The sequence below is a fragment of the Cajanus cajan genome, chromosome 6, assembly GCF_000230855.2.
Source record: "Cajanus cajan strain Asha chromosome 6, NIPB_CcT2T_4, whole genome shotgun sequence".
NCBI classification, from domain to species: Eukaryota; Viridiplantae; Streptophyta; class Magnoliopsida; order Fabales; family Fabaceae; genus Cajanus; species Cajanus cajan.
This window is the reverse complement of record NC_138522.1, coordinates 19,948,247-19,961,329: the sequence shown is the minus strand read 5'-3', so window position 1 is coordinate 19,961,329 and position 13,083 is coordinate 19,948,247. Positions and strand designations below refer to the sequence as shown.

General features: G+C 30.7%; 1 protein-coding gene and 1 long non-coding RNA gene across 2 annotated transcripts; one reads left to right on the top strand and one right to left on the bottom strand.

Annotated features, from left to right (window-relative positions):
- The first annotated feature begins 1,058 nt into the window (after positions 1-1,058).
- Positions 1,059-6,856, top strand: LOC109796539 (uncharacterized). The gene is made up of 8 exons (XM_020356207.3): positions 1,059-1,580; positions 1,702-1,839; positions 2,800-2,868; positions 2,967-3,038; positions 3,394-3,476; positions 3,786-3,917; positions 4,078-4,291; positions 5,466-6,856. The coding sequence occupies exons 1-8, from the start codon at positions 1,188-1,190 to the stop codon at positions 5,508-5,510; spliced, it is 1,146 nt and encodes a 381-aa protein (XP_020211796.2). The 5' UTR covers positions 1,059-1,187; the 3' UTR covers positions 5,511-6,856.
- A 1,967-nt stretch (positions 6,857-8,823) lies between these two features.
- LOC145958996 (uncharacterized) lies at positions 8,824-10,981 on the bottom strand. The gene is made up of 2 exons (XR_014434594.1): positions 9,525-10,981; positions 8,824-9,141 (listed from the first exon to the last, which is right to left on the bottom strand). It is a non-coding gene; the product is annotated as an uncharacterized LOC145958996 (long non-coding RNA).
- Between the last annotated feature and the right edge of the window lie 2,102 nt (positions 10,982-13,083).

Genomic DNA, 13,083 nt, shown 5'->3' with positions numbered 1-13,083 from the left:
AGATGTCGTCCTTGTTGTAGAACTGACCATCATTACGAAGATATTTAATTAATATATGTAATTATGGATTGCTTATGGATTGCTTTCTATTTATGAATGGTTTCTTTTATTAATAAACACAAATATAACTTATTAAAATTATAACTTATTAAAATTATGCATTATTAAAATTCTAAGTTATTAAAATTATAATTTATTAAAATTCTAACTTATTATAATTCTAACTTATTAAAATTCTAAATTATTAAAATTATAAAATAATAATAATTATTAAAGTTATAAATTATTAATATATAAACATAATATTATTTATTATATTTAATAAGTTATACATTATTAAAATTGTACTTATTAAAATTATAACTTATTAAAATTAAAAACTATTACTATTATAAAATTATTATTATTATTATATATGAACTATAAAATTTTCTATACCATTAAATTTTTTTTTTATAAAATTAAATTATTTAAATAAACAAATACACATAATACCTTATTTTATATACAATTTTTTTAATCATAATAATAATAATTTATTTTAAAATTATATAATAAATAAAATATAATTTTGTATTTTTTAAAAAATAAAAAAATTAGACCCATTTTTTAAAATTATAAATTATTAAAATAATAAATTATTAAAGTTAAAATTTATTAAAATTATAACTTATTAAAATTATAAAATTATTTATTATTAAAATTATAATTCATTAAAATTATAAATTATTAAATTTATTACTTTATGAAAATATAAATTATTAATATATTAATTTTTATAATTATAAATTATTTTATATATAAATTTATATAATTAATAAAATAATTTTTACATAAAAACGGTTTGGAATTCAGTTTCTGAAAATCGAATTCCAAATGCGATATAAGTTCAGTTTATAAATACTAGAGAGGTAGAGACACTTTGTGTCTCTAATAATTATTCATTAATAAAATATTAAAAAGTTGTGATATTTATTTAAAGAAAATTTTAAAAAAATTTACATTGAGAGTATAATGATCTATTAAAAAATGGAGACCAAAAAACAGTTATATCTCCTATATCTTCTTTATAATAGTTATAGATTAGGAGAGAGGTTTATTTTGGAATTTTTTTTTTCTAAGTATTATAATAGTAAAACATTGTAGGTAGGTATGCGACTAGGATTCAGTCTTGAGATTCAATACCAATGTCAATTCCACGGCCATTCTCCACGGCCATTCTCGACGGCGTGCTCCACTCCCGGCCACCAAGCGCCGCCGTTAACCACCGGCGGCACCTCCGATCTCCTCCCGAGCCCCGAAAACGGGCTCTCAAAGCTGAAGGCAATAACAACTTAAAGTGGGCCATTCAAGTGAGGTCAGCCAAATCAACGTTCGACGTGCAACAACTCGTGGACTTTCTCTACGATGATCTCACACACGTGTTCGATGACCAGGGTATCGATAAAACGGCCTATGACGAACGTGTCTTCTTCCGAGACCCAATCACCAAACTCCATACTTTGGATGCTTACCTCTTCAACATTGCACTTATCAAAACACTCTTTAGGCCCCAATTACGCTTGCATTGGGTCAAATCGGTCGGTTTCATCTTTAATTTAATTTTTTAACCCCACTCAATGTCGTTTTCTTTTTCTATATATGTTGTCATATTATTTCTTAAGCTTTAGTTTATTTGACTAGTGGAATCGCTATATATAGACAGGACCGTTTGAGATAACTACAAGATGGACCACGGTTATGAAATTCGTTCTACTTCCGTGGAACCCTCATGTGATCCTTTCAGGGACTTCCGTTATGGGCATTAACCCAGAAAATGGCAAGTTCTGTAGTCACGTGGTACGTTCTAAGTTTCAACTCTTTAGTAGCAATTATTTAAGGTTTTTTTTTTTTTTTTTGTTAATTAATCTAAGTCATGGCGTTTAAAATTAAAAAAAGAAACTGTGCAATAAATTTATTGTTGTAATAAATTTTAATAAATTTATTTAGTTATATTTATAATGTTAATATTCAATAAATTTAATTACTTGATGGTAGTCTCTGAGTTTTGATATTTGATAAGTGAAAATCAAACTAAATTTTTTTTATTTATAGGCCAGAACGGCCCGTTCTGGATGCAGAATGACCCATTTTGGTTCTACTTTTTATGTGCTAATTTTGATTTTGGAACAATCTGTTCTGATCCATTTGCCATGTGTTATTTTTTAATCCGGAACGACCCGTTCTGATTTTAGAACGATCCGTTCTGAACGTGAACAATAAATGGTGTTAATTGGAAAAATAAATTTGCACAGTTGCTATTTGGGTAAATTTTTTTAAAAAATAGTATTATTTGTGTAAAAAATTCTTGTTTAAGAATCAAATCAAATAAGATTTATTCCTTAAAAAAATTCAATTGTTTTAAAAAGATCAATTTAAACAAAAGCGTAAACAAATGGAAAATTACTTATTTTATTAAAAAAGTTTTTTTTAAAGTTTTTTAAAAAAGGGTTTTTAATTTCTTAAAAAACAAGAAAAAGCTATTCTTTTTAAGTAATTCAGACAAACCCATAAAAAAATAGAAAAAGGTTTATTTTATTAAATATGTGCTTTTAAAAAAAAAAATAAACAAACTTGTTCAAAATCTTGTACTGAAAATCATTGTTGGTTAGTATATTGATTATTTAGGTGAAACTCTAATTCAACTCGATAACACAAAAAACAATAAAAGAATTGAATCTACGTATTTTATGTTTTTAAATAGAGAAATGTTACTATCATATTGGCGTGGAACTTATTTATTATTCCTTAATTTTCCAGGACTTTTGGGATTCAATAGAGAAAAATGACTATTTTTCTTTTGAAGGTTTGTGGGATGTAATCAAACAGGTATCCCTTCAGTCCTACAACCGTTGTATGTATGCCTTGCATGTTCATTCTCTCAAATCCAAAATCTATTCTAACTTGGAAACCTTGGCATTTTGCAGTTGTGGATTTATAAGACACCGGAATTGAAATCACCCAATTATCAAGTATTGAAAAGGATGGCAAATTATGAGGTCAACCATGTCATTAACCAGCATAATTGTTCTTGCAATGATAGTTTAATATATTATCCATCATTTTTGATGCAGTAGTTTGTTCCATTATAAAATAACGTGCCATTTTGTTTATAGAGGATTTCGTTAATGCTTCTTATAGCAAAAGGTTTGTGTTGCATTTTTGTCAACACTACCACACTACTGCATATCAAACGTTAATGCAAAAAGAGCTGGTTCATCATTTCATCAACCACTACACAAAAATTTCAAGTAGCAAAACATAAAGATTGGTATATGTCTGAGTACTAGATTGAATTTTCAGAATTGTTATCTGATGCCTTTTTTTTCCCCCCCTTTTTGAATGATAAAACAGGTTAGGCAGTATGATCCATTCATAGTAGTAGAAACAAATGGAGACAAGCTATCTGGGTCGGCTGGTTTTAATGATGTTGCTGGGTAAGATATATCAAATGAAGTTGTCTTTTGTTCTTAGGGTTTGTTTGGATAAATTTCTCTATAAGTACTTCTAAGAGAAAAAAATAAAAAGGAAAAATGAAATAAACTTCTCCTTAAGTTAATATGTAGAAGTTCTCTGTTATTGGTTTCACCAAAATCTTATTTTTAACTTATGCATTACTTTTAATTTATAGAGAAGTTTATTTCAATTTTTTCTTCTTCTTATAAGTACCTCTTGAGAAGTTTATTCAAACAAACCTGGCTTTCAACTTGAGATAATGCATAAATGTTAATCATCCCTCTACATAGATATATGTTTGGAAAAGATTCCACAATGGAGAAGATACCAGTGACTACTCCTGTCTTTACTCAAGCCAGTGACGCTAATCTGTCCGGTGTGTCAATCCAAATAGTCTTTCCATTAGACAAAGAAACAGGCAGGTATGTCTACTGAGTTCGGTTTGTATTCAAATTTGAAGAAATGTTTTGCTAAGATGCATGTGTTAGCCGAATAAAAAAATGCAGTTTTGTAGAAACATAATAAACACGTATCTTTAAATGAATTTAAAGGTTTGTGCTTACTGTTTAATCTTTTGAACAGTTTACCAAATCCTAATCAAGAAACAGCTCGCTTGAGAAAGGTTGAGGGAGGCGTTGCTGCCGTAATGAAGTTTGGTGGAAAACCCACTGAGGATATTGTTCGGGAAAAGGAGAAAACCCTGTTCTCCAATATCATTAAAGATGGTCTTAAACCTCAGCCTGGTTGTTGGCTTGCACGGTACAGTGATCCAGATCGAACATGGACTTTTGTAATGGTATGATACATAACCTGTTTGAGTGTTGTCAACTGATTTTTAATAAGAGTTGTGAAATGACTTGAGAAGTGGAAGCTAAAAACAATAAAAGTGAAATAACTACTTTTAATGTTATTTTGCTTATTCTGTGAACCATAAGCTAAGTGCTGCCCCACTTTTTGGACTCAAGGCTAGCCTCGGTTGATGGATCTGAAAGGAAGATAATGTCAGATGGAGAATTTGTTTGGGACATTACATCTGTTAAAAGATAATGCAAGTGTTTTTAGTGTAGATAATTCCTATTGTAGATACCTGATGACAGACAGGTGTTTGTAAAGATTAGGTTCAAGAATATCAACTTAGAGAAAAATTAGAATGAGTCCTATTTTTTTGGAGTGGATTTGTGTTCTCAATATTTTCCCTAGGAACAAGCCAAAACTTGAAGCGTGACTAATCAAGTTCAAATCTTACCAAAAATTGATAGTATAATCTATTACGGTGGAGCATTAGTTGTTCCTAGATAAAATTAGGCTTAAACAAGCAATAGATAATTTGAGGGAGTTATTGATAAGAAATTAATGGTTGATAAATTATTATTCCCTTCCTTTAGACTTAAACAAGATGAGACAAACTACTAATGAAAATTTGGTTTCAATACTATTCCTTGAACCCTACCTGAACCTAGCAATGGCCAATGGTAGATACTCTAAAGTACTCTGCATTGCTTCCATTCTTTTCCATCAAGCCATATCAGTCTACATTAGGTAGATCACGAGATTCAAAATGAATATCTCTCTAAATTCTTATCTATACCTCTTGATGTCTTATATCTGTTACGTGTTTCCCTTAGAATCCTCTAGAAGGGTCTTTCTTTTCTAGCCAGAGTCTATCTTAAAATAAGGGCACGATAGGTCTTTATTATTATTTGGGGATTTCTGCTTCTATTTTAATGAGATTAGATAAGCTGATACTAAGTCTTAGAATTTGGATTTCGACCTTACTCATCCTTACAAAATTGCTTTATATACACTATTTTCTAGCCAGAGTTTTCTGCTGTATGCATAATTCATAATATATAATGGTTTGCTTCTATTTCCTTAGTTTAATACTTCCAAAAGTTATTACCTTAATTTGATATTCATCTGCTTAACTAGTGATAATTGCTTCATTTATTTTGTGGCTCGTGACATCGAAGAGGAATGAAGTGCTCATATGGCTGGATGACTTCTTGTTGGATTAGCATCAATGCTGTAATCGTATATGAAAGATATTGTTAGAAATTCGCTTATCAATAAGGGATGTTTGGAACCACAAATAGGCAATTTACTAGGTGATGATCATAAGGTTAGGGGTGTCAAATTTGGTTCAACTCAACGAGCCCACTTGTATAACCAACGAGTTGAGTTGCTGTGCACATTTCAACCCTAGTAACCCAACTCGTTCAACTTACCACCTCTACGGATCAAATGATGGGATGAGTTTGATTGCCCATCTTTTCAAAGTTTATTTTCTTACTAAGACTTATTTGTAATCATATTTGGTCTTATTTTGTTATTATTAGACTTATCTGTGTTGAGTAAGATAATTCAAATATATAATCTAACAGTATAATTTGAATGTACAATTTAAAGGCATAGTTTGTAGGTATCGTTTATATACTTTTAGTGCTTTGTCTATCAATAGATATATGTTTGTAACATTTATTGACAATCAAAGTTTCTATACTCTAAGTATGTGTTAGTGAAAGCATTAAGTGTAAAAGTGGACATTTATAAATTTAAGTGTGAGAATAAAATTTTTTCTTTAAAGTTTTGACTCTTTATTCTTAGTTATCTTTGTAAGTGTGTGTCTTTTACCTCCATCAAATTGGTATTTAGAACTTATTGTTTTGAAGAACCATTGGGTGTGTGTGAAACACACTAGTTTGCAAGTTATTTTGTTTTGAGAAAAACTTCATCTTGTCAATTTATTTTTTTAACTTGTGGGAATATTTTATTCTTTTATGGAATTCTAAAAGTTCAAAGGGAAAATCATGGTTGATTTTTATGGATCTTTTCTTACCAACTTGCCTATTTTTTATGGTAAGAACTTTGAGCAATGGTGCATAAAGAATGGTGTTATTTTTTACTTTTAAGAAGTGCTAGAAATTATAAAGAATAATATTCAAGAAGTGGAGGAAAGTGTTACAAAGGTGCAAAGATGCAAAGATATAAATCATAAGAGACTATTGATATAAATATATTAATACAACAAAATACAATTCAATTGGTAATACATAAATTATATAACCAATATAAGTCATCACATAAATTCAATTGTATACATATATATATAATGCAATGGACACAAACTTCAAAGTGTATATGCATGTGACATCGGTCAAATTGATTGTCAACTATCAACTATTGCCTGAAGGCTCAACTGTTGCCCGAAGACTCATTTGTTATGTGTATGATGTATGTCACACAAGACTCAATGATTTATCATATTACAACAATTCAGATCCATAATTGTACATCAATTTTCTCATCAATTCATAATCACATTATGGTTAAGTTTTTTTTAGACTTCTTATCATATAACCCTCACAGGACCCATACATATCAATTGTATCAATACTAGAGCATATCAATCGATTCATACATAGCTCACAATCATGTCAATAACATATTCACATACTAAAACTAGTTATCAACATTAATTAGTACAATGATTATACATGTTCGCAATTTAATTACGATAATTACACAAGATCATTCGATACACCTCAAGATAGAATTATTATGAAATTGTCTAATCATATGTTAACATACTAACCAGATTCACTAAGATCAAGACCACTAAGCATTTAAATGCATAACTTAATTAGTCACGCAACCTCATCAATATCACACATTACGTCTTCAGACAACATTATCACCGAAACACCTCAAGTCGTTAACAATTAACTCACTTCATAACTTATTTACAATTGTTTTCTCCCATGATTTATATTTCCTAAACATTGATATAGGTACCCTAAATCGTTTGTAAGATCAAATACTTAAAGGGTAAATTCATTCATCATCACCATTCACAAATTAGATTTTCATAACTTAATTTTCTAAGACCTCACAAATTATTGATATAGGCTTATTTCATAGTTCATTCTTCTTTTTGACCTTGTATTTTTTAATCAAGTAGTGTAGGTAATTTTGTCCTTGTATTGTTTTTACTAAGGATGTAATTAGCATACTAGGAGAAGTGTAACTAGCTAGTCTTGTTAGACTTATTTGGGCTTGGATAGCCCAACTCCTTTTGGCCCATTGGTATTGGATGTCTACTTTCTTATGCAAGTGGTTTGGACGTCCAAACCAAGTCAAGTTTGTCATCCAAGTAACAAATTAAGTCATATGGCTTTGATAGTGACATCTCAACAAACTTGTTAAATGTAATCATTACTTAGGTAGTTGTAATGATTAGGTTGGATAGTTGGAGTTAATTTAAGCTAACCTAAGTTATTCTTAAACTAGGATTAGCTTGGTATGCTCCATAAGCTTCTAGATAATTGACTAGACTTCTAGACATTTAACTAGAGTTAGTTTAGCTTAAGTATAAGATAACTAACCATGGTTACATTTAATCATGGTTAATCTAACTTGTACCAGAAATCAACTAAATTCTATATATTGTATCTTTGTACCATTTTGATGAAAGTGACTAGTGGAAGTGAAAGTTGATCTTCTACTAGTTCCATTTTCAAGTCCAATCTTCTCTTGAGACTTAGACTTCTTCACGGAACAAGCATCAAAATCCAAGAGCTTGATGGAAGCAAATGGTGGTGCAGTTATCTTCTTGAAGAAGAAGAAGAGGTTTAGAACCAAGGCACAAAGGAAGGATTCCTATGCGAAGGTTCTTAAGGAGAGAGAGTTCTCCATGTTTTAGACCTTTGAAAGTTGAGAGAATTTTCTAAAATTCTAATCTCATAAACATCAAAAGTGATTACAAAGCCAAGAGAAAGACTTATATAGTGGAGGGAAGCTTATGGTGCAAGCTAGACTAACTATGGTTCAAGAGAACCATGGTTAGTCCTCTTACACTCAAACTTAATCGGCCTAGTTAGTTTAGGAAGCTTGTGGAGCAAGCTTCTAACTTAGAAGCTTGGGAAACAAGCTAAGTTAGAAGCTTGTAGCACAAGCTTCCCAAGTGTGTAAGAGAAACTAAGAAATTTGGCCAAAGGAAGTGAGCTAGGCGGCCTTGGTGCTTTCCTTCACTTCTCTAAATCCAAAAATCTTGGAATTGGTTTAGTTAGTTTCACCAAATGATGGTGAGACCTAGCTAAATCAATTCCTTAGAAAAAAAATAGAGGAACACAAGCCCAATATGTAAAATTTAGCCTAAGTCCACTTTTGGCCGAATTACTAGTTGCACTTACACACCTTACTATTTGTCACCCCACTTCTACTACTAAAAATATGAAAATCAATAACCCTTAATACAAGGTCAAATGGAGCAAAAGTCTCCAAGTAACATACCCTAAAATCTAAAAGGAATATCTTATATGTAAACACCAATTTTATTCCACTAATCCTTTTACTAATTTTTTTCTCAAAATTTCCAAATTAATGATTTAATAACAAGTAATTTACAAATCAGATTTTAACTTAAATAAAAATATATACAATAATAATAATAAAAGAAAATCAGAAAAAGACAAAGGAAGAAGGAAACAATATCTTCCTCTGTACCAAAATCTCTGCCATCCTACACTTTTTTGTTGCCCTTAATTCTCTTCCAACAAGTTTGTTGAGCTTCTCTACCATAGACACCAACATGTCCCTAAGAGCATGCTTCTGCCATATATGCTTCCAAAAGCATGAACTTGGCACCAACTGCCAAAGAACAATTAAAACGATAGTGAGTCTATAAATATTCTAACATAACATGAACAAATTTTTTCGGAGGAAAACAGAGAGAACCAAGGATAATAACCAAATTTCAAATAGGGAGAACTCAAGCAAAAGGAAAAAGAAGAGGCTAAAGCAGTGCAGGTATCAATTACTCTCTCCGATTTTATTTAGTATGATGTTGTTGTCATGATATAGAATGCAAATTAATTTCTAATCATTAAAATAATTTTATTTTTTTTAGTGAATCTTTTACCATGAAACTAAAACCCCCATTCTCAAATCTCAACAAAGCATTTAACAAATAAAAAATCAGTTCTAATAGGAAAAGATAGTAATAAAGAATAAAAGAGAAGACTAATCCGTACCAATGCGCCAAAAGAGTCGGTTCCTGATGGAGGACCATCCTTGAAGACACATGTGGGCCTCATCACTAGGTCCATGACTAGGAGTTAAAGAGGAGGAGGGAGTTCACACACCAAGGGACACTCTCCTCATGATCATAGAGTATTAGTGCTCTCCTAAGCCTCATTAGTATAGGGTTTTTTATTTTCCAATTTTACCCTTGTATTATGGGGTGCTCTAGATGATTAGGGTTTTTAATTTTGGGCTAGGGTGTTAATTAGAGGGTGACGCATGTTTTTGGTGTCATTAGATCTATTTTTGGTGTTAGAAAGGCTTAGGCCCAAGTGGAGGGCAAAGGTTGCATGGTCTTATCATGCACCTAGATATAGCCAATCTAAACTCAAAGATTTCATCCTTGGCCACCAAGTTGCATCTAGGGTTCATTTGCATTTAATTTGGAGTGCATTTGCCTACTCCAAATGCAACCCTAGATGTCTCCCCTCATATAAATACTCAATGCACTACACCTTGTAAATACTTTGGATTATATAGATTTTGAGTGAGCATTTCATGCCTCAACATCTCTTCCTTAGTCACTAGGTTTGATTCGTCTAACCTCCTCCTATCTCCCCCCTTGGAGAGTAGGAAACCTAGAGTGGCCTCCACCTACACTTGGAGTGAGCCAACCTTGAGCAATCCTACACCATAACCCAAACACTTCCGCCACCCTAAACCCATTTCACGCCTATCACTTTTGTCCACCATAAACTATCCTTTGCCTAACCTTTGGTGAGCCTAGATCATAGGCAAGGTGTCTCCCTTCAACACACTATCATCAACAATGGAAGGAGGGACTCCATCAGTTTCCATGAACACCGGAAACGATTTCCGGTAGTGATGTTGCTCACTTTCGTCTTCTCCCTCACTTCCTTATTACATAAACGAGCCGCTACACTGACCAAATCGTCGTAAACACTGTTGTGAGCCACTGTCGGAGGCGAGTTCCGACAATGGTGAAACCCCCTTCTCCCTGTTCTCTCCCTCTTTGTCTCCTCATTTTCGCCACCTTCCCAGTCCCCTCCGCATGGGCATCAACCTCAGCCGCGACTCTGCGATGATGTGGGTCTTCTTCCTTGCGTCAACAAAGCGGAGCCGCGCGTGCAACAACCCAAATCGTGGTGTTTCTCTTCGTGAACTCTTGCGCCGCTCATCTTCCCTTTGTGTTATGCGAGATAAGTTGTAATAGCAACAACCCTAATGCCCCTTCCTCGTATTTTTTTTGTTTTTATTTTTCTGTTCCTTTACTTTGTTAAGCACGTGGGCTAAGCCCCTTTTTATTTTTCTGATCCTTTTTGTTAAGCACGTGGGCCAAGCCCCTTCTTATCTTTCTAATCCTTTTGTTGAGTAGGTGGGCAAAGCCCATTTAGTATACTAATGTATTAATATATATATATATATATATAACAATCAGATTTTTTTCTCTTTTTCTATTTTTTTGGGTTAAGATTTGTAAGTTATGGTTAGATTAACATGTTTCGTAATCTTGATTATTGTTGGCATTTATTTACATTTTTGGAAAATTAGTATAATTATTTGATTAAACTATTTCTCCATATATATATATATATATATATATATATATATATATGTGTGTTTTTGATAGATTCTCTTATAATTTTAGTATGCTTAGATAATAGTAATAATAATAATTATTATTTTAATAATAATAATAATAGTAGTAGTAGTTATTATAATTGTAATTATAATAATAGTAATAATAACAATATCAATAATATTAATAATAATAACTATGAGATTCTTCATCAATATTTATATTAATAATATCTATCATTTTAAAAAAGGATTATTTGAATGTAACATTGTCTTGATTCTAGAGCTTAAAGCTGCAAGTTGTGACAATTTGTTATCTTAAAATATTCAATATAAATATTTAAAGTCATTATATCAAAGATTTTATTGGAGGAATGATTAATTAGATGTGATATCTTTTTAACCTTTAAATTTAAGATACAAGTTGTGACAACTTGATATCTTTAAATTTTTTCTACAAAATAAAAATATTCAACCAAAAATCTTTTAAATATATACCATAGTAATAATAATATCTATAACTATAATTATAATTAAAATTAAATATTTTATTGAGTTGACTTTGGTATACACCTTAGTCAATTTTATATTTTAGGGTGAATGAGCTGAGACAGTTCAAGAATCCTAAATTTAATAAAAATATCCAACCAAAAATATTTTAAATATATACCATAGTAATAATAATACCTATAACAATAATTATAATTAAAATTAAATATTTTATTGAGTTGACTTTGGTATACACCTTAGTAAATTTTATATTTTAGGGTGAATGAGTTGAGACAGTTCAATAATCCTAAATTTAAAAAAAATAAAATTTATTTAAAAAATATCAACACACAAATATTTTTTACAAAGAACTACGTGACTCTGATTCTCTGTTGCATATGGAGATACATAGGAGCAAGAAATAAATCTTGTCGAGCCAATTTTTTTTTAATCTTTTTTATATAATAATTTTGATTTTTACAAAATAAATGTAATAATTAAATAAAATACATTTTGATTGTTATAGTTAATTTTGATTAATCTAGGGTGAGATAATTATTTTTATAAATTATAAATAATTTGTTTAATTAATTAAAGGTAATCTTCTTAGGACGAACGTTGTGAGGTGCTAATATCTTCCTTGCACGTAATCGACTCCAAAACTCAAAAATTTGATTTCTATAGACCATTTTTTATTTTGTGGTTTTTTTCTAATTTTTTTTTCCATAAAAATAAACATTGGTGGCGGCTTCATTGTTTTCTAAATTTTATTTTCGTCGTCCTGTTGCGATCTCAGTTGTGACACTATAAGAAAAGAAAGAAAGTGCCTTACAAATACAAAGGCAAAATAAACCTATACAAGTAACTACTATGTATATACAATCCTTCTTTGGTCTTCAAGACTAACCCATACCTCTTAGGTCCTTCAATGTATCACCTTTTGGTCTTCTTGGCCTTGACATGATTCCGTCATACCCTCCCTCTTGAAAAAGATTTGTCCTCAAATCTCGAGGATCTTCATGATAGCCATCATTACCTACAATTATAAAATATCATTCATGAGAGGTGACATATTCAAATAACAAATGTGAAAGGAATACCCTAAAACGAATCCTTCCAAAGAACCTATCAGAGAAATTTAAATTAATGACACTAGACCTTCTAAGGTTATGGATAGGATCCTCTCCTAAGCAAAGTGTAGGCGTGTAACTAAAACCTAAGAATGTTAAAACTAAGACTATAACATCTTAAGAAATTAGTCCTAACAACTAAACCATCTTGCCTAAACTACACTATGTAGTAACCTAGGCATTTCCTAGAAAATAAGGAAAATACTACTAGAAAACTTCCTAAACAATTTTGGAGTATATTATTTGCTAGATAGTTATGAGAAGAAAGTGTCAAAAGAAGTCTTAAAGACTCATATAATCTAAGTTTATCTTGTAGGGAAGTAGTCAAATTAAGTTCAAGTGAATGTGAACT